This window comes from Phalacrocorax carbo, chromosome 12, assembly GCF_963921805.1.
Source record: "Phalacrocorax carbo chromosome 12, bPhaCar2.1, whole genome shotgun sequence".
Lineage (NCBI taxonomy): Eukaryota > Metazoa > Chordata > Aves > Suliformes > Phalacrocoracidae > Phalacrocorax > Phalacrocorax carbo.
Genome location: NC_087524.1, coordinates 20,673,902 through 20,696,740, shown reverse-complemented (window position 1 = coordinate 20,696,740; position 22,839 = coordinate 20,673,902). Strand labels below are relative to the sequence as shown.

The following is a 22,839-nucleotide window of genomic DNA, read 5'->3' as shown; positions in this document are numbered from 1 at the left end:
GTTTAGGAAGAGGGTACTGTCAGTTGATGAACGCCTCCCGGTCTCAAGTAGAAATCCAGATTTCTTTCAAGTTACAGGAGGGAATAACCCCGGAAAGAGGGGCGATGTAGTGTTGTTTCCGATACACGGCTAGAAATGGATTTCTTACGGAGTTAGAGTCATTGCACTAAATGTTAGATACTGCACGCCTGAATGAGGTAAACATTATATACCATAAAACACTTAAGGAAATGAATTGTTACAGCTTTATCTTTGGAAAAAACGCTTCCTTCTTCACTGGACAATCCCAGAGTCAACAGACGTTTGCTTCCGAGTCGTCTTTGGAGGCGGCGGCGGGGGCGTCTTGCTGGGGAGTGGAGGCGGCAGGTGCTGGAAGAAACCAATTTTGAAGAGACCGTGTTAGGCATGAATGGGTTTTTGAAACATTTGCTTGTTCATATATAACCGCGAGAGATGGCAGGTAAGTCTGTAGCCATCTGACTCCTGGAAGCTGCTCCGCGGAATTTGCTACTACACGGTCCGAATGCTGTTACCTTAAAATATAACTTTTACTTTTGAAAGATGAAAAAAAAAAAAATCTCTCAAGGGTTTGTGATTAATTAGCTCAGTATTTCAGGATAAATCTTTTGGAAGCACTGGAGTAGTTTATAATTCCCCACTTTATATCACGATAAGATATTGATTTCTTGGTCTGTATCGATTGCCCCCAGCTCCTGTGCACTGCAGAGCTTAAAAGCTAGGTTGAAGCAGCAGCTTCGTTGCTTTTCCATTATTTTTGTATTTTGTGTATTTAGAAAACAAATAATTAAAAAAAAGGGAACCATTTAAACAGATAAGTAACTTGCAATTTACTATTACACATTCAGTTATAATTAAAATATTCAAAACAGAAATCCAGACTGTTCAAATATACATATTTTAAATCACTTCGCATATCATGCAACAGAACAAGAACACCCTCAGTTAGATTCACCGGCTAATTGGACAAATTAAAAAAGTCATTATGGAAATTAAGACTTTTTTTCATAATGTTCAATCACATATATGATAAAATCTGTTTCAGGAATTGCTTGAGAGCGCTGCAGTTTGCTCATGCGCTTTGCAGGCTGGTTGCCTGCAGCATTTTGGCAATGCAGCCGTTACAGGTTTCCCACCACCGCGCCGAGGCTGCACTGCAGTGTCACACCTCATAAACGCTGCCTGGGTTTTGTTTTTCCCTAAGATTCTTCCCCCTGCTCAGCCAGCCACCGCCTTTTGTTTTCCTCCAAGCATAACGAAGCTCTTGCCTTTCCAACCTGCTTGTGCCTCAGTGTACCCGTCCCCCCTCTCCCGCCCCATACCGCTGACTCCACGCCCTAGCGCTTAAAACCCTACGACGCGCACCGACTCTGCCAAATTTCCTTGATCACTGCCACGGGAACAGTTCAAATACGCGGAACGCCTTAGTGTTACAGTGCATGTACTGCACTTGCAACCTCGATACTCGTATTCCAAGCTCTTTTAACATCTTGGACAAAATAACTGACGATTTTGCAGTCACAGATAAAAACTGGTATACGTGCAGCTGATAAACCACGTGAAAGCGCCTAAGAAATTAGACTCTTCCTTGTAAAAGGTATCCAAAGCTGCCGTCCAAAGAGAAGAGCAGTTCAGAGTGATGCCAGGACGTTTCAGTCCTTCCTCTGCCGCGAGGCAGAAGAAGCCCGGAGAGCCTCCTAACGCTCCTGCAGCCTCGTGACTGGGGGTTTCAGAGGTGTGCCAGAGTAGAAGGAAAAAAGTACCTTTAAGGTAGCTGAAAGCCCTCTTCAAAGTCAGCTTTTAGGACAGCATGAAGTTATAAACCCAGAGCTTTTATCAGATGGTTTTACTAATCCTAGACTAAATGGAAAGGTAGGACGACATACTGCCAGAGCCAGGAAGGCTGGATTTTCGCTGGAATATTTTTCCTGTATCCTACCTGGAAGGAAACGCTTCCCAATCTATTTCACAACTTCCTTCATTCCCCCTGGCTCTCCCCCATGGCAAACGAACAGGGATCACAGGAAAGCTGTGCCCCGAGCTTGTCTCTCCGTTTTGCCACTGCCCAAAAGAGCAGACCCGGAGTACGGAGGGGCGAAGACTGCCCACAACCCCCTTCCCCAGCCTCTCCAGCAGCGCCACCAACGCAGCGACGTCTGCGCTCTCGCCTTCCTCCTGGGCTACACAGCGCTTTGTTACCAACTCGGAAATCAATTGGCTTTAATGTGCCACTGGGTAAGACACTCTGGACCAAGAGCCGGGCGCCGGAGCCCCGGGGTGCCCCGTCCCCAGGGCTGCGTTCCCCCCTCGACCGGGGGAGCCTCCTGCTCACCGAGGAGGACAGGACTGAACGTATTTGGCAATGAAGGCTTTCATGTTCTCAGGCCGGTTCAAGTTTATAGGAGCTCTTCTGAAGCAACAACCAGGTTATCAAAAGGTTCGAGTCTCGGAAGGGCGCTGCTGCTTGAAACGCACGTGTTGGAGAGACCCTGCTAGGTTAGGAAAATTCATTTTCCAGAGCAGGCTCAAAACTGTGCACTATTTCTTCCTCACTTACACCGGGACACGGAGCGCGACGATCTCTGTGTCCGAAAATCGAGTCAACAGACTTATATGTAAAGCAGATAAAATAAGCATTTGATTTTACTACATGCAAAACTGAAGTTTGTTGGTTTTATATATATATATATTTTTTTTTTTTAAGGGCAACCGCTGTGATGTCTCTACGTACGACAGTCAGAGCCATTAAATACCTCCTCTACCTCACCAAACTCTTTTCTTAAGCCGGTAAGTTAAATTAGCTCCTGAATCCCTGCTAAGGCACCCGACAAGAGCTGGGCTGTCAACGTTATTTAGCCTCACACATTCAATTGTGATCTGTAGATTTCAAAATCTTTGAAAAACTGCTTAGTTACAGTGATGTATCCAGGCAGGGGCTTCTGGGCAAACTTTGGGAAATGCTGGCGGTCTGCAGAACATCAGCGTATCACATGCAAGAACTCCTCACACAGATGACATTAATTTCGTAACTAAATAAACCAGGTGCCCCTCTAAAATACATTACAAAACATAAAAATTTCCTCAGGGCTTTGCTCTCAGATGGTATCTTTAACATCGCATTTATCACTAGAAAAATCTAACTTTGCTGATAGCATCATTTGTGAAGACCCATTTTGAATTTAAATAACAGCGTATTGGCAATAATTCTCAATTCAATTAGATCAAAGGCATTTCTCAAACAAATAGGCCCTTCATATTGATCAGAGAACAATCAAATTATCCCTGAAAACCTGCTTCTGAAGAACAGATACAATGCAAATACAATGAGAATAAGCTAAATATATATGCTATAAATAACAAGCACAAAACCTACCAGAGCTTAGATTCTGCAAGCAAATTAGGCAGAAAGAAATAACAGCGATAGGTAGATAATTATTATAATTGAATTTACAATTTCCATTAGAAAGTCGGATAAATTTAGTACATGTTCATTTATATAATAAGCTACCAATGAATATATTAAGTAGGACACGTAACGCTCGTCGGGGCAACATTACTGAGGAATTATCACGACAAAATGTGCCAGTACGGAACTGGTGCAACTCCAGATCCAGCCACCACTCCCAGGGCCGGTACACGCGCCCGTGTATTCCCGTGCAGGAAGAAATTCAGGCACGCTTTCCCTCTCCCTTTAATATCATCCTCAGAAAATCATTATTGGGCTTATGAAGTTCATTTTTGCTACGCTTCCCCTTAGAAACTTTGAAATACAAAATAGAGTTTCCCTTGATTTTACATCTAATTAAGAACTGCTTTGCAGAGTTCATGTTTATATTTCAGTCGTTAATTGTGAACCCGCCGAATCTTGAAGCACGTTTTCGCTTTCTGACAAAATGATAGAGACTGCTGGTTCACTTTCAGACCTATTTTGGGCAGAATCCTTGACTCACGGGTACCTCAGGGGAAGCAGAAACCTTATGTAAAAGGCACATCTGCAACACAGAAGCAATCTGTTCCTTCTGCTGCGAACATGAAATTGCTCCCATTTGTTTGTTTTTTTCCCTGATACAGAAAAGAATCATGTTTAAAAACATTGGTCTCCATTCTCTTAGAGATATAAAATACACCACACTATACATGTTCTGGATGCAATAAAAATCAGGTAAAGAAGATGAAAAAATACTTTGGTCTTTTTTTACTCTGTAAAGAAGCAAAATAAGATACGAGAATGGGTGTTTTTTTTAAAATCAGAAAATACTATTGAAAAAAAAAAACCAACCCAAAAATCAAACAAGATTTGATTCCCCAAAATGGCCCTTGCAACACTTTAAGAGATTTCTTCCTGTGTGACTCTTTTCCTTTGAAATTAAACGGTCACAAATATGACAAGCTATGGAGATCCAATCAAACCCGCTTTAGTTTGAAGGATTAACAGATCTAATTAGGTCAGAAGCAGCAGAAACGAGATGTACGCAGGCTACCAGCTACACAGGACTGTGCGAATGCTTCCGAACGCTGAGCTCTGAATTGCCCCTTCTCGCTCACACCGTTGTTTTTAGCATGGAGCCGAGTCGCCTGGCAAGTAGCAACTTGCTTACTTAGTATCTGCGATGAAAAATAACACATAATGTGAGGTCTTGGAGGAATAACACTCCCGTTCTGAAAGAGCGCTAATGCGCCAGCAGAGAGAATCAACCCAGCGCCACTAATTTGAACCAAATTATAGACGGTTCGAGCTAATTGGCTGTTTGATCCAGGGAGCAAAGCTATGTGGAAAATACCACAGGTAACCGATGTAAAATGACTGTTTAAGCTGTGTTGATTTAATCTATTCGAGTATCACAGCCATCAGCTGCCCTTGCTGGAACGTACTTTGATAAGAGCAATTTGAAGAGTCCTTCCGCAGAGGCGCCCTTTGCGTGCTCCCACCTGCCGCGTGCGGGGCAGCCCCTCCCTGGGCAAGGCGAAACATCCTTCAAAACAGGCAACATCGAGTTGCTTTGAATCAGCAACTCGGATCTCCCCCGTGGGCCTGTTTGGCAGGACCCTGACCACGCTCTCCCCACTGGGAGCGCTCCCTGGAGGGGTGCTCCCGCGGGGGTGACGGCAGCGGACGAGGGGCAGAGCTGGAGCAAGCAGAGGTCTGCGCCCCTCGTGCAGGGAGGACTTGGCTCCTGGAGCGTGCCAGCTGCGTTAAAGCACAGCTAACGCGATCTTCCTTCTGCTGAACCACATTTCTGCATGCGGAGGCTATTAGTGTTTCAGACTGTGCTGGCTAACTCGGTTTTCAAAAGCGCTGTTTTTCTGCTCTGGTCCGTACATAAACAGACCTCAAGAGCTATAAGCAATATCCTCAGAATTAGGTTTAGACTCCAGACCGAAACTGTATTTCTTACTGAAGGCCCCGGCCCTGCGAGAGCGATAAACAAACGCATTAGCGATGGCCAGAGCAAAACCCGCTGCGTGATCCCGCGCAGCGCTGAGGGCAGCGACGCGGCCCTTTCCCAAACAAAATCAAGGGTGCTGCTCAGGGACACATCACGGGCTCTATGCCTCCGGGCAGACAGCAGAGGAACACGTTTTTCACTCAAAATCCTGTAATAAGCAGTGGCAGCCCATTGATTTTGAGACTTATTAAAAAGTGACTGTGAGCCTTTTAGAAACTCTTTGCTCGGCAAGACCTTAACCCACCAAACCCCAGCCCAGTGGGGAGGCGGTGGAGACTTCGTGCTGGAGGAAGAGCTTGCAATGCTTCCCAGCTTCAGCAGGCAAAAATAATGATCAGATGGTAAATAAAAACAAAATTTTATATTTTTTTTTCCTTTTGGGCATATTATATACTTCAACACATCATGGAAAGCCTTTAGTTAGAGCCTTGTTTTTTAAAAATCTGGATTATTAGAAGAGGAGACATTTATTTCCATTTGTGAGCAAATACAGCCCACAAAGCCAACTTTCTAAGTTAATGTAATGGATTAATAATGCACTTTTTCCAATTTCACTTTTTCCAGCATCTCCACGGCATAATGCTGCTAACGACTGTCCTCCCACTGCTGTGGAAAGCGAGCCGGTGGCAAGCCTTGAGCCACGCCACCCGCGGCGAGGGTCCTGGGGAGGTGGCACCACGATGCTCAGAGGCATCCCCAGCAGCCCCAGCTCTGGGGGACTGGAGCCGGGGGGGCTGCGCGAGGCACTTCAGGAAGGAAGGGGCTTTCTCCTGAGAAATAACCTCAGAGGAGGAAAAATTGCAAACCCTTCTTCAAACACTTCTTCAAGTGCTCCCTCATTACCTGCTGCCTGCGTAGTCCCAGCTGGGTTTCTAACCTCAACTCTTTTTCCACATGGGTACAGCGCATTTGCTGAAGCCTCCGAGGTCACACTTTGCTCACCGCGGCTAACCTAAGAGATAATGATCAGCGCTGCAGTATACGCGTCGCAACACACGAAACCCCCCCTGGATTTGTCCTTCTGTGTAAACACTTGCATTGCATCCGAACAACCGGTCCGAGTGCTCCTCAGGCAACCGGGTCCCGGCCAGTCAACGCAAGCGCCGCCGCCGTCGGCCGCGCGAGGCCGTTCCCGTCCTCTCATTACACACCGCTTCAGCCTCTGCTGTCCCTCCTTGCCAAGTCCTCCACCTACGCTGGACTGATCGAGATCTTCTCATCCAAGCCATTATCTGATGCTTAGTAAGTGTTATAGCCGACATTATAAATGTAAGTGTTCCTTTGTCTGTTTTCTTTGAGCTTCCCTTCTCGCTGTGAATACTAAGCAGGCAGCTGATTTCTATGCAAGGATATGGATGAACCCATAAAGAATGAGAAGTGCCTAAAGGAATCCCTTGATGTAATAATAATCCTTGAAGGAGTTGTAAGACTTCTTTTTTAATGTTCCCATATATTATTAAGCACATTTTTAGCAGAAAAAAAATCATACAGTGCAAGAAAATATATATAAGGGTATCACAGTTAAGAAGGAATAAGAGGACAATCAGAAAATTATAATTAGATGATCACTTGGATAAAAGACTTAAGGAAGGCCCAGTTAATAGCGGACCCCAAATAATCTAAGATTACGATCTCAGACACTAAATGACACTATTGCCTGCACTTCGAAGTATTTCTTGATGCATTTATCACTGCACGCTTGTCAGTTCACTCCAGCGCTTTTTTGGGTTTTCATAACCGACTGCAAGACAACCAGAGTGAAGCATGCCGTAATTTCTCATACAAGGAGATATTTCCATTTGAAAAGCTACTACCATAATCTCATCTGTAATATTTTTCACTGATTTTTCTTCACTGATACAAAGCATGTGTAGTTTAAAAGATGATCAGTTTACCAGGCAGAGAATGACAAAGTTATGAACTATGTAGCTATTCGACCCATGAAACACAAGGCAGTAAAAAACTGTGGAGTGGGATTTAATCACAGCAGTAATAAGAATTTACCCATCTGATCTTTCATGCCCAGCACTACTCATTTTCTTTATGTTCTTTAACAGCTTCCTTCCTATAAACCTGATGAAATAAATGTGCATAGTGATTGTCATAAGAATAGAAGCCTTTCCTAAAATTAATTCTAAGACTAATACATGTGGCTTTGTGACAAATCTGGTTCAGATCCATTTTGCAGACTTTGAAACTATATTCCCTTATCTTGGGATGTGTGTAAAAATACAATGCTGAAGAAAATTTTTATTATATTTGATTGCATTTCTAAGGTATGCTTAAATCCTGAGCTCCTTCAACACTTGATGTTGAACAATGGGGCGCATTTCTACAATTACAAAATATATTTAAAAAAAAAAGGAGTCTGAGCAGTAAAGACTGCGAAGCAAAAAAATATTAAGACCTGAATGAAACTTTGCAAAAAAGCAAGGGAGCATATTGCTACTATTTTTATGAATTTCCATTTAACGATGCGGAAACCCTGCTCATGACAGGTACAGGAGCTGTGCAAGGTCGCATCTTCAACAGCAACGTGACCGAGGCTGGAGCCTGAGTCGTCTTCAGGTCTGGGCTCTAACCTTCACAGCATGGTGGCGTTTGCAAGTAGTGCAGTAAATATCCAGCATTTGTCCGTTGAGTGGAAACCCCTTCAAACAGCCTCGACAGAAATGGAGAAAGAACCTGGCTACTGGGGATTTTATTCCTCACCGCGTGTTTTATCATCTCATTGTTTAATGCTTTTTAGCTAAAAATTGAACTCACGTTTACAATCCTGTGCTGCTACCACGACCTAAAACTTACGGCGTACCACACAAAATGAATTTACTACTCTGAAGCTCATCCAGGAAGGAGTTCAAGAAATTTGAAACCTAATTTGAGTTTCTCAGGTTTCTTCACGAAGATGGATTCTTTAGACAAAACTCCTGGCAGCCCTCCTGTACATCCTGTAATTTTCCACTTCGAGGTCTGTATTCAGGTCAAGCGAGAGCTGGTCCCTGAGAGAGAAGTCAGGGAAATGGGCAAGAGCTTAGTGTACTTTGATGAGAATTAGAGGAAAAGGGTTTGCAAAAAAATTTAGTGAAAATATTTATTAAAACCATCCAGCCGTGGGGAAGAACTATGGAAGAGATGATGGGAATAGTGCATTTTTCAAAATATGCATATAATGAGTAAAGCGTTGTGTTCTGAATAACACTACTCACATTTGCCAAGTTACTTCTAGATCTGGCTTTTCTCCCCATTTAGCCTGAAAATACTAAATTCCTGCAATAACACCATTACAATTTCAACCATGGAAAAGCCAGGCTTGTTGTGCACCGTGACAGTCTGCGTCAAACAAAACTATTCCCAGAGTTAAAACCAATTCCTGCCTGACTCCTCTGCTGAGGTTGGAAATGCTTTCTCTAACCATGAAATTTACTGAAAGGCAAATTACTCAGCAGAATTTCATTTGAATGATGAAACTCAAGAGAAATCCTGGAAGATACCTCTGCAAACAAAAAAGAATCATTACCTCTCAGGATTTTTTCACAAAATAATAACTTGGCCAAAGTTATACATTTCAAAGTCAAAGAAAGAAAACCTCTTTAAACATTTTTTTTCCTCCAAAAATGAAATAAATGGTCCTTCTCGAAAGTGCTGCTTTAAAGAAAATGACCAAATTACTTTTAAAAGCTTCCAGGATACAGGAAACAATGTTGAAAAAGCGCATTTTCTTCAGAAAGCTGAAAACCCTGTAGATGATGAGTGTTTCTGAGCTCCTTCCCTCAAAGGGGCCACGCGTGTTTGCCTCCAGGAAACGAGCGGCATTGAATGCCGTCAGGATGGAGCTCCAGAAAGGAAAGATGTCAGGTACATGTTTTATTTCCTTTCCTGAGACAGGATTGAAAGGTTATTGAATCTAATTTGCTGCTGAGACTACGTCCTGCCAGTTTACGCTCCCTTACCAACACAGCTAACAACACTTAGCTCAGCCTTCGCCAGAAGGACTCCAACCTCCCTTCAGGTCGGTCCCCGTGAGCGATGCTGTTCCCTCATACTCCAGGCGCTTGTTTGCGACTGTAGAAATCTCTGGATGACACGTCGCTGTGCAATGTGTAAAGCAGAAAAGCAAAGCAAATTGCAGATGATGATCATAATCCCTGGGACTCACCCTTTGATGGGCAGGGGGGGAGGTCGTCGGGCTGATCAAGTCTTGACTTTCCATGAGGTTCCCATAATCGGCCATGCTTCCTTTGAGAGGCAGAGGAGGAGGAACGTCGGGGATGTCCGAGCTGGACATACCATTCAACTCCAGATCTGTAAAAATCAGCACTGAGTTAACTCTTTCAATAACTGAATCGAATCCAAAGATCCAGACCGCGCCAATTCTTACGGCATTGATACTGCGATAAAGCCGCACGTGCGATCTCTTTGCTCTTCGCTGCCTCTATAATCATCTGCAGCTCATCTAACGAGAGATTTTTAAAGGCATGTAGAACAAATGAACCCACCCCCGCATCGACGGGAAGTATGCGCTGTGGAGTTGCACCGGGCTAATTTTTAGGATACACTCAGAATACTTGGACGATCCCCTCTTTTCATAGAAAATACTTTTTCCTTCAGATTTCATGCCAAGAATATTCATGGCTTAGCAAATATAATTTTCACAGCTGTAAGCTCCGCATTTGCACCTTGTACATTAATAGACAATAGAAGTTTTGGCAAGTGCACTAAAAAAATATAATCGAGCTAAGCTTTATTTACTTCTCCCAGTAAATTGTTTCTTGTTAATAAAATGCACAAATGAAAGCCTATAATTAACTACATCTCTCTCAAAAACTTTCAAACTCCAGGTAACTATAATAAATGAGCACTCATTAGTTGTTGAGTAAATAAAATCACGCAAGAGAAAGTACAAAACATTTATTATTACTGTTCACTGGGTAGAAAGTTCCCTTTTCTTAGCAGATAAATCCTAGCAGGTACGTGCTGTAGAGGTGAATAGCCTGAGGGACAATAAAGTTTATTGAGGCCTGAGTGATGCATAGGTTTTCGTGCAGAAATCCACCCATGGTGTATTTCAGGGTAATTCAGTCATTTTAACACAGGCAAAACCCACTGTGAGCTCTACGAGATAGGAAACTTAATTTATTCTTGATAAATTAGGGAAGCGTTTTCATTTATGAAATGAAAAAAGGTTATTTTTATTCTACTGGGGTGATTGTGAAGCAAGTGGAGGACTTGCTTATGCAGATATTTCTGTTGCAAGGTTCCTATCAATATCTTAGAAAAAGTGTCCTTTTATTGTCCTCTGAAGTGTCCTGTCACTAGTATGATTTAACTGTAAGGTGACTCTATTGATTTGTCACTGGAAACCGTAATTTTCCCCTTCGTCCTTTCACTTGAACCTTCAACTATGCCAGGAAGAACAATATTTTCCACCCTGGGACTTCAAACTTTCAGTGGCTTCTTCTACATGAGGCTGAAAAGTGTTGTTTGTCCTCCAGGACCTGAATTTCTCATCACTTTTCTATTGCTCCTGTTTTCCATCCTTCCTTTTCTACACATACAGGATTTCTCCACTCCCTGAACATTCAGAGTATTTTCCTTTAACTATCTCTGTCAGAAACTACTTCTGCTAAGCTCATGTCATTAAAACATTCAACTGGAAAACGTCTGTAACTAAACATTGATGCTGCAAATGAACTTCCCTATTCATAGATAAACATTAGAAATTTAGTGCTGCGAATGAACTTGCCTATTCATAGATAAACATTAGAAATTTAGTCTTGCAGCCTTTTAGTAGCTGAATTTAACTGCCCTGAACACTTCATCTTTGTACCTTAGATGACATTGCAGTATCCGCTAGCTTCATCTAAGCCGTTACATGTAGACTAGCAGGCGCTACCAAGAAGATGCTAAGACAAATTTTGTTAGGAGTTACGCAAACCCTTTGTTTGGCAGATCCGTGGGAAGGCAGGTGAGCTACGTTTGCGCTAGAGCTGCGGGGAAACAACGCCCGGAGGCAACTCGACTGTAAGGTCTGCAAGACTCTCAACAACCTGGATGGTGGGTCACCTGCTGCCCGTGCAGCCGCGGCCTGCTCTGCTTCTGCCCCTTTCCCTACGTTCCCCAGCTCCTGGCACAGCTCTGATTTTCCGCAGCCCCCACCGTGCTCCTGCAGCCTGTACACGGCACCTTCACAGCCTCACCCTTTCGTAAGACAGCAATAAATCCCTGTAAACGTCGACAGAGTATTTCCACCCGTATGACTAGTTCAAAATATACATTAACAACACATTTGCATTCAGTCTGGCAAACTATAGCAGAACAATATTCTATAATGAAGAAAATTACTTGCCCTGACTAGCTGATCTCTCACACGGTTTAGTGAAATCCAGGAGCCCCCCACCCTACTGCAGAAACAGGTATCGAACACAACTTCAGTGATTTTCAGTCGTGTTTCAAGAAGATCTATTTGCTACAGATCTATTCATTTTCTCCTGCTCAGTTCAGCTGAACTATACCTCACTAACTCGGTCACCGTACAGATAATTACTCATAATTTCTGGTTTGCTATCATTATTCAAGGTGTTGCATCAGACTAGTACACTCCGAGTATCTGTTCCTTACAGGACGTGTGCCACTGAGAATGCCTTCGAGCTGGCAAGAGATCAGTTAACGTGACTTTTTTTCCATCTTAACCTAATGATCAGAGTTTACACTCCATTCTCCTAAACTGCCAGATAACAAGCAAACAGTATCACTTAGCAACCCATTAGCTGCTTTTAGCCAATTTGTGCACTGAAGTAACTTTATCCTTGGAATTCCCCAAAAAATTTATCATTGCAATTCCTCAAATGGACAAGCCCCAGGGATTTTGCAATAAGCTGAACCTATTTTACATAACACCCATAAATCTCCAGCACATAGACATAAATATTCTCAGAAATACATGAGAGCTTCAGATATTTTTTTAAAAGAAGAGAACAAGTGCGTTTTAATAAAATGTACATAGAAGAAATAATCCAATTCAAAGAATATCTTTTGCAGGAGAAGATATATACTCTACTTCTCTGTATTTCCAGGCTTTAGCATACTGGTAGTTTTTGGCTATCAAAACTGTAAAGAAAGGAGAGAGTTCACCATTATCAAAATACTTGTTTTGGGTGTCTGACTATGCAAAGGAAACGCGGCATTGATTTGTGCTCACTTCTCCTGTTTGCAAACAGCAATTTCACATCGTTAAGACAAAGCCACATGCCTTTTGGAAGACAATTCTGTTGCTATAGATTTGTAGAATAAACACATTCCTGCTCACAGGACATATATCTGCAGCTGGCAACAAGGACCTTCCAAAACACTCATTATTTAAGGGAAAAGGTTTTAAGTACCAAAAAAAGTAAATAAAACAGTGACCTTGATCGAACAAGGTTTTTTTTCTTAAACCAAAAAGATCTTTTCTGTTTTTTGTCACACGCTAGCAACGGAAAACTCTGAATAACAGCTTCTGGAAAACAGCACTGTAAAAGAAATCGGAGTTGTATTACAGCCAGGTTTACAATAGGGTTTCCGGAAGACTGAAGCAAACAAACAATATTTTACAGAAAAACTGAGTGATAGATGTCAACGTCAAACAAAACATACATCAAAAACAGTGACTTTTTTATTTTCCTTCTGGCTTGTACTCACTGTGTAGCAAAAAGTAGTTCTTTAAGGTACGATTACATGAAAAGATTTTTTTTTCAGCCTTTACGCTCCTGAATCCCATACAGAATCAAGTGCAACACTGATTTTTGACAGTAACTCTATACCTAAGTAATTGTTAATGATTACTTGAACAGAAACTTCTTCAGTACAACAATTGTGCTTGCTTTTGTAAAATGCTAAAGTAATTTTTGCTGGCAAATGCAAGGAGCTTGACATTAAGAGGTAAGTTCTTGCTCCTGTAAGCAATCCCACGGTGATGGCAAAAAGACTAACTCAAAGAACTCAAACCAGGGCGTAACGCAGTGCTCAGGAAACACACCTCCCTGCCAGAAGTTGTTTTGCACAAAATCTGCGGGGAAAAGAAAATTTCATTAAAATTAAAGACTTACTGGACTGTATGCTGAAGGAAAGCTTTGTCCGTGGAGTTATTGGGGGTGGCGTTACTTGGGAGCTGGGAGGTGATGGGGAGACGGAGAAACGTCTTTCACTTGACATGACGTTTATGACTTGGCTTTTCGGTCTCTGGGGTCTTAGCGGGCTGATCTGCGCAGGGACAAAACCAGTGAGACAGCAGAGGAACGCACGTTGCTACTGAGCAGCAGACCTGGGGATCGCTACGTTTTCCCCGCTACCTCCTACACAGTAATAGGGCAATGATAAGAGACAATCCTCCTGATTTAATGCAGTATTTCACGGCTCCAAATGTTTTCCCTTCTCCCCAGGAATTACAATGAGACTTAATGCACACACCTTCCTGTAGCCTGGCATATTTTTCTGAAGCAATGAGCCAATTCCCCAAACACTTGCTTAATAACAACTCAGGAAGTATATACCCTTACACAAGATTATATGGCATTCAACATCTTTTCTTTCTTCTCACGCAGCAATACCTGTTAAAATTTATCTCTCTAACTGTTTGCATGGTGAAGCTCTCTTCTGAGGAAGATGTCACCTGTCCAGAAACACTTCCCTGACGGTGCCTGTTTGTGCTTACATTTAATTCACTGAAATATCCTTAGTGTTTTGCTCCGGCTGCTTCATAGTCTGTTTAAATTTTCCATCAGAAACCTTAAAATGATACCTGTAATCTGATGGGCAACTAATGCTTTTGTTAAGGTGATTCCTTTTACCGAGTTCAATTCTGAGCTCTACGGTTGGGTACCCATCCACCGGCCCCAGATTTCTAGTAATCGTTGTGAAAAAAGGAATTTTTTTCTTTCCAGGAGATCACAGAAAAGGGAGCAACAGCCTGAAGTTAAGAGGGGAATTACATCCAAGGTGCTGCGTTAGGACAAAACAGAAAATGCCAGCAGCAATTCACGCTTCTTTGCAGAATTTTGTCGTTTCACAATGTTTTTAAATAGTATGTTTTGAAGGAGAAATCTAAAATGAGGTGTGAGTGCTTCCTTTTATTTTCAGACAACAAACCCAAAAAGGGCTTGCATAAAAGGCCGTGTCTCTGAGACCCTTCTACGAGACATGAATGACCACAAAGTATGCGACTTTTTTTTGAAAGTTCATCAAGACCGCAGGGTAACCTTCCAGAAATTTGCCTGATACTAAAATTCGAGTTCTAAAGACTCCAAAGGTTTCTTCTTTCAAGATCTTTTAAAGCCTATTTTTAGTAGAATGGATAAGCACTGTAATCACTTTCTCAGAGGCATATAATTATAAAAAAGCAACTAAGGAAATACACTAATTGATTAAGAAAGCTGCAATACCAGAATCAAGAGAAAAATGAGGTTCAACAAGACCAAGCGCAAGGTCCTGCACCTGGCTCAGGGTAACCCCTGGTACCAACACAGGCTGGGGGATGGAGGGATGGAGAGCAGCCCCACGGAGAAGGACTTGGGGGTACTGGGAGATGAAAAGCTGGACATGAGCCAACAATGTGTGCTTGCAGCCCAGAAAGCCAACCATCCCCTGGGCTGCATCCCCAGCAGCGTGGGCAGCAGGGCGAGGGAGGGGGTTCTGCCCCTCTGCTCCGCTCTGGGGCGACCCCCCTGCAGCGCCGCCTCCAGCCCTGGCCTCCTCAGCACAGGAGCTGTTGGAGCGGGGCCAGAGGGGGCACAACAATGATCCGAGGGCTGGAGCCCCTCTGCTGCGAGGCCGGGCTGGGAGAGCCGGGGTTGTTCAGCCTGGGGAAGAGAAGGCTGCGGGGAGACCTTACTGCGGCCTCCCAGGGCTTAAAGGGGGGCTGTGGGAGGGATGGAGGTGACCTCTTTAGCAAGGCCTGTTGTGACAGGACAAGGGACAATGGTTTTAAACTAAAGGGGGTAGATTTAGACTGGATAGAAGGAAAAAATTTTTTACAATGAGGACAGTGACACCCTGGCCCAGGTTGCCCAGAGAGGTGGTCGATGCCCCATCCCTGGAAACATCCCAGGTCAGGTTGGACGGGGCTCTGAGCGACCTGATCTGTTTGAAGATGTCCCTGCTTATGGCAGGGGGTTGGACTAGATGGCCTCTAAAGGTCCCTTCCAACCTAAACCATTCTATGATTCTATGAAAAACCAACAACTAGAATCAGATTCCCAAGTTAACCTGGTCTGTAGCTACTTATCACAAATAAATTTTAACTTCTGTGATTGACAAGCTTGGTCTGTTTCATAAAGCCTCATACAAATCACAGTTCTGCGAGGGAATATGAACTCTGGTGACTACTAATCTATAATGAACCCATTGCTAATTTTTTTTGTGCTCTAATGAAAGCAGGATCAATAGTGAGTGATGTTAGATGTCACTAAATCAATAAAATGTACAGCCTGTTATTCTGATTTCTTACACAAGCTTTTGAGCGGTCTGTTAACTACCTGGCTTCAGTGTTAGGTTTACTATCAGCTCATGGAATCAAAGGACTAACAATGAGAATTTATGTTAAAGAAGTTTATGCGATACTTAAAAGAAGATCTAAATCTCTAGAAAACTATAAAGACGTTACTGATCATCGTCACATACCAAAGCACTTAATTTATCTTCTGATAAGATCATAGTAGTACAAGATCTCTGTAATTAGGGCTTGGGTTTTGATCACTCAATAAATTCATTACAAGTACAGGGAAATTTGGAAAAAAGGATTTGAGCCATACAACTAGACAAAACGGCCTCTGAACGCTCCTTTTTAAAGAAACTGTAAAATCTCCATGAAGAACTCTGCTGTTTTATTATCTTCCCAGGTTCTTCCATGAAGACTCGTTTGACTGGAAAAAAAAGAAGGTCTTATATAAGAAAGCCCATTGCAGCGATGGAAACGCTCACTTCATTAGACGACATCACCTTCAAAAAGAGTAGCAGAAGCTCTGCAAGACGGGAATGATCGCTGTCACGCCTGCTGCGCCTCTCACTTGATATTCTCTGTAAATTCGGTATCGCGCTTGCGGTTACATTGCACAAACCAATTAGTAGTGAATAACATAGGATCCAGAATAGATTAATATAAAAGGTTATTGATGCATCCTCCCTCCTGAAAGCAAACCGCTGATAACCACCTCTTTGTGGTGGGCGAAGAATAAGTTAGAATACGAGTGTTGTCAGGGAACAGATAATTGTGTGTGAGCATGTGTGTGGGGTGTGAATATCTGAAACTGGACTTTTGACCTGTCAAGCACAAGCCTGTTATCTGCCAGCTACAACTGGCACGGGCTGGTTGCAAACTGGGATGACACCTGGATGAAACAGTCGTGACACACATCAAATCCTCCTTTTAATAAATAGACATGAGACAGAGGCAGTGATTAAGAGGCTGAACACACGCTGTGCTTCTGCACATAGATTATTTTGACGTATCCCACTACCCAAATCCATCACGGGTTCTCATTTAGTCTGTCTCACCCGTGCCAATACCGAGCGCAGTTTCTCCAGGCTGCTATGTATCCTTCAGCATCACCTTAGGCCAGGCTTCATCGCCCAAACATAGTGTGAGGTGTGCCCAAAGTCACACCGAAGTCGGCACCTTGGGGTCTGCCACATCGTTCCTACCCACAGAGCCACCTCCTCCACCACAGAAGGGAAGAAGGGCTTGACCGACCTGGTGTTGACAAATCCAAGCTGGCTGCTATCCTTTCATTCATTTTCTTGAATGTGCTATAAATTTTCATCGTATGAAAGAAAAGCATGTCCTCTGCTGTAAAATACCCAAATATTTTAGAAGTCAGAAGTAAGAATCCATTAGGAAATTCACCAAATAACTGAAGTCTCACAACTGAATTATTGAAGGTACAAGTGAGGTACAATTCCTTCTTCCAGCAGAAGGAATCCAGTAACTACAATACAAAATCTAGTAACAGTAGTTTATTACTAAAATCTCACTTTAAAAGCTCCCTAAATCTTTATTTAAATTTCTACTTCTAGTCAAATCTGGATTCCAACTTCTTTTGAAAAAAAAAAAAAAAATTTCCTTAATTTTCCCCCCTCCAGTTTTTAAGCTAGCAAACTTTCTGCTTCCAAGCTTCCAAGAAATCAAAACGCCTTTTTCTTCATAAACCACAGCAGTAGCAGTGCTTTGGGAGCAATTTCAACTTAAAAATGGAACTTGCACACAGCACAGCCCACAAAAGTAGAACAATGGAAAAGCTCAGTTCTCACCCACGAAAGATAACAGTTTCCCTTTTATATCATTAATAGGGGACAGAAGTCTCCAGAGTGCAAAAATTTCAAGACAAATTTTATCTTTAAACTTCTTGACGCTATCTGTACAAAATTCCTGAAGGCAGCAGTGGGAATTGTACAACCACTCTTGTAAACTAATCTCAAAAGCGTTTCCTCTATGTCACCTACAGGAGAAAACGAACCACACTAACACCACGCATTAAAAACTGACTCGGTCATTTTGGAGCTCGTCAGGTCCTTCGCAGATACTGAAAAGGGAGGGGTTTCCTCTCACCGGTGAACTCCTTTTTGTATTATTGATCTGTGGATTTCAAGAAGCTGAAAGTAACCGTAGGTAACTAATTCTGACATTTAATTTACCTCCCGCTCGATAACCAGGGGAAAATTAGTCATACCAGTCACCCACTGAAAGCTCTTGACTGGGAAGAGTGGAAAACTTGAGTCAAACCATGTTGGGCTTTGCTCATTTTTGCTCCTCAGATGACAAATGGGAATATGCCTTGAAAGGTTATCACGTCCTCCTTTCCAGCCAGCATTTGCATTTTTCCAGTCATAAGCAATCTCCTCCAATGTCCAAGACCTCTCAGAGATGACAGTGACCTTGCAGTGACATCAGCCAGCTCTGCAGCATCCTTGGACGCCTCCCATCTAGTCACATGGATTTGTGCAAGGCCAACTGACTGAGCTGTCCTGAAATACCATTTTCTTCTCCTGTGGCTAAGGCTCTTCTTCCGCAAGCTCTGCTAGTCCAGCTGGGGCTCTGGGAGATGCGGGTGCAAGCCTTGCCATCGCAACGTTCAGGCTTCGTCAAGATACAACTGCTGCAGTGAGCAGAGTTGCACGCGTTGCGTCAAAAAGATGAGACATATGGAAATCTATGGAAAATGTATCTGCTGTCTGAAAACGCTCTAATGATGCTCACCTGGCTGGCTTCGGCAGGAGGAATCTCCATTTAAACATACCAGGGCTGATCCAATATTGGATGGAAATGGAAAAACTCACTGGCTTCAACAGAGTTTGGGTGAAAAGCCCGAGATGCACAAAAGGGATTTTATCTGAGTTTTTGCCGAGCTAACACTGGGCCTAAGGCTGCATCAGACAAAACAACTCTGATCTTCCAAGGTGTCAGAAGACACATCTGAGATATTAGCTCATCTCTGGATGGAAAAGAAGGAGCAAATCCAGAAAACAGAGGAACTATGGCTGAACACCTAAATAATATTTTGCTACCAATACCAAACAGAAAGACTTAAAGGATCTAGCCATCACAGCTCAGAAAGAAATCATTTCATAAGTCCGACGTAAATGACACAGCCGCCAACGAAAGACTGCCGAGTTAAAAGTTGGCTCTACAAGTACTTGTGCAAATCTTTAAAAGAATATTACATTTATTTCTGGAGGGCAAGTTTTAAACTATTGGCCTCAAAACAGGTGCCCAGGCAGAGATTTGGAGGTTACAGTTAGTTCACGCTCTCCCTGCTCCAGCTTAAAATGGCCTTGCTTTCAATTTCACAGCTAAATCTTCTCAAGTTACCTAAGCCTTTAGGACAGTTTCAGTGAATTAAATATATGCCAAGAAGAGAGGGCTTAAGAGTGATATGCCCTGTAGTTAATATTCTTACACAGAGACACCAGTGGAACTGCTCACAATTTTCTGCTCAAAATAGCCTTTCAAGAATACGTAATTGCCACGCACGAAATGACCTTGCAACATTTCCACCAAAAACTGTCTTGCTGAAATAGGAGAAAACCCATCACGATCTACTGGGAACTGTAAATTCAAAAGGCTGTTAAAATGGTAGCATTTATTTGACTTAGAATATACCATCTGTTCCTTTTATCAAATACTCATATATAGCTCTTGGTAAGATCTTCATATGAAATACCATGATTTTTTTAACACGGTAAATAAACCCTGTATTTTAGATTAACATATATTAACGTCATAGCATATTCTCTTGCAGGTACTTTTGGTCTAAAAATAAACTAAATCGTAAAAATCAACATTTTTATTTAAAAAAAAGAAAGAACACTGCTCAGAATTAGATAAAGCATTACTTGCTAATAAAGTTACCGTTTCTGAAAGGATCACTGCTTCAGACTGCTGCAGAGAAATATCAGTAGATTTAAATTCTTTATCAAAGATCTCTTGATGCTTGCTGTTCCTTTTCTCCTTCTTCTTTTCTTTCTTGTCTTTATCTAGGTCATCCTTGTCCAATTTATCTTGAGACCTAGAATGCATCTTTTTTGGCAGGAGGGGCTCCAGCACAAACCTACAGAAAATTGTGTTGCTTAGACCGATGAAATACGATTTTCAAACCACCTCATCTTCATTTACATATTTCCCAAAGTCTCACTTAAGTTAACGATGCTTTGCTAATCCAAGAAAACTCATTAGAGAGAAAAGGAGGGGGCAGAAGGTCATAACAGTCATAATTGTCTTACAATAAAATTTACTGCAGAACTGCTGAAGAACCAGTGCCGCGCATTTCCCTGCTCTGTAGTAAATTTACTGGTTTACAGCTACACAAACTCCCGAGTTTCACTGCATGTGGTTTACATAAAAATGAGTTTCTAACTCAGCGCTCCCACTGTATATGCTGTGGCACCACGGCGGGCGTGCCAGCAGGCGCCTGGGAACTCCAGAGATTGAAGGAATGCCACCCCTACTCCCCCTGCACCTCGGAGGCGGCCCGTGTGTCTGCCAATGGCTGTAGGGATTTCTTTAAAAAACAGCCAGGTCCCCAAATTCTTCCTGGACTTTTGGTTTTTTAGTGGAGAAAGAGGATGTATTTATTTCCCAGAGGGGGAATAACAGTTGAATAATTGTTTTGCAGAGGTGTAGTGGTTTTCTGTTGAACATGCCCAACGTAAAATGCTTTCTAATCCTTGGAACTCATCAAAATTACAGTACCTTTTCAGGGCAAAGCAAACCGTATCACCCTTAAGGGCGCAAAGGAAACACCTATACCCAGCACAAAAGCACGAGGCGTAGAGGTTTAACCACAGACGCCTTCAGTAGCACCCTGTGTGTGTATGCTTAGTTTTGCAGGCGTGCAAGAGGATATATAGCCTATACATGTGTGCACATACATGCACACAGAGCCACACCCCTGCTCACCTACAGCATGCCCTGGTGAGGGGGATCAGGCTGAGCTGAGTTGTTCTGATATTGCAGATAAACTCAAGAATGAAAAATCCATCAGCTAATAACAAAGGGCAGGGCTCGTTTCCAAAGATCAGATGCATTTTCCCACCTGGAATGCTTCAGGCGTGTGAATACAGGCAAGGCTGACATACTACCACCATCACCTCTGCAATTTTTACAGTCCATGACTACAGTTCTGGCTACAAGGGGAAAAATCTTTAGGGGTTCAATAAACACAAGGAAAACTTCCTTTTTAAAGGACTTTTTGTTTTGTAGGGAAAGCACTGTTCTGAGTAATATTGGAACCCTTTTTAGCTAATTTTCACTCAGTGATTTAAAGGAATCTCTCTTATCTCACCTTTTTTTAATGACTAGTTTAAATAAAAGATAAAGAGGTATTTTTGCTCTTAATGAGCTAAAATATTCTTAGCTAAAGTATTTTATAATTGATTTTATATTATACACTAAACAAACTACTGAAATCATACCCCAGTCAAAATTACACTGACAGATTTTAGGAGGGCGTCTCAAATCATCATATTGCAAAACCAAAACCAAACCAAAAATCCCCAGACAAAGAAACCAGCTTAGTTTTTGACATTGGGAAAGCATTCACTATGCCACGGTGACGCACGCACGTACAGGCCGCAGTCTTCGCTGTGCAATACCGGCAGATGCATATTTCAGACAATTTGCCGTGAAGTTATCCTAATCGTCTCCGTTAGCAGCAATATCCAGGAGCAATATCCAGAATTATTATTTTTTTGTTGTTTGAAGCACGAAAGGCCCTTCAGTTTTGAGCCTAAGTTAGCTCATTTGACGGAAAGAGGCTCAAACCAGTACCTGCGGCAACAGCCCCTGAGCCATTACCCTCACAACCAAAGCCAAAATCACATGGGCTGGGAGACACAACTGCAAGCTTTTTTCATCCCGTTTTACAGCTAGGGAAAAGGGAGGGCAAAGACTTGCCCGGGGCCACAAAGTGCGTCAGGACAAAGCCCAGAGCAGAAGACAGCTCTCCGACACCGCCTGTTTCAGCCACCCAACTCGCATATTTTAGCCGCTCCTGCCGGGCTCCGCTGGGCTGGAGGGCAGAGGCAGCTGCCTCGCAGGCTGACTGCAGGTTTACAAGAGGAATTGCCAGTCTTGAGACAACGATTAATTGCTTCCCTTCCAGGCATTACTATTATTAGTACTATTAATTGTTTGTATGCAACGTATCGGTGATAAAATGGGCTGGCATGCCACGCTCCTACTTGAAGTACATTAGGACTTTCAACAGATGGCAAATCCCATGGGCACACCGGGACTTCCCCCGCTTCCAACTACTGCTTGCAAGCGCTCAGATTTGTACTTCTAAGTCCCATTTTAAGCAGTGAATAAACCCAAGGTCCTTTTTTAAAGTCAGAGTTTTATTTATACATAGAGTTGGGAGCTGTAAAACACGTACTACGTCAACGTCTGCTTTGAGTTGTTACCGTTTAAAAGCTCCAAAGCAGGAGAAGCTGGAGATGGCGTAAAATAGAAGTTGGGTGATCTGGGCAAGACGGTCTCTCGGCTCCATTTTTAATTGTTTTTCAATTCATCTCTAGTCTCAGAATTAACATATGGAGAGGGGGGATATGGAAAGCGGGAGAGGACAACTGACCGTAAACGCAATCAACTACATGGGTGAACTTCTTCCAAGTTCTAGTGACAAACCACCCACAGGATTTTTAGTGTCATCTGAATTTTTGAGGCCCTTCATTATGTTATTTACACCTGATGATTTTTCTTCTGCTCCGCTGATCAAGCAAAAGAGCATTTTTTTCAGGTCTCCTCAGTGATGATAGTTGTTCATTATATTTTCCTCACATGTATCACAGCTGTATCGCTCCGGGCTCAGAGCAGAAGCTGAGCTGTACCGTGATCTTTGTGAGGTTT

At 42.7% G+C, this 22,839-nt stretch overlaps 1 protein-coding gene across 2 annotated transcripts in view; it reads right to left on the bottom strand.

The window, feature by feature from the left end:
• Positions 1-231: 231 nt before the first annotated feature.
• DOCK1 (dedicator of cytokinesis 1) overlaps positions 232-22,839 on the bottom strand; it is a 316,638-nt gene continuing 294,030 nt past the window's right edge. For both annotated transcript variants that reach the window (XM_064464378.1, XM_064464379.1), the window contains exons 49-52: positions 19,843-20,041; positions 13,550-13,703; positions 9,622-9,767; positions 232-369 (exon numbers count right to left, since the gene is read on the bottom strand). In XM_064464378.1, the coding sequence (XP_064320448.1) occupies positions 274-369; positions 9,622-9,767; positions 13,550-13,703; positions 19,843-20,041 (595 nt within the window). In that variant the 3' untranslated portion in view covers positions 232-273. The remainder of the gene's footprint in view (positions 370-9,621; positions 9,768-13,549; positions 13,704-19,842; positions 20,042-22,839) is intronic.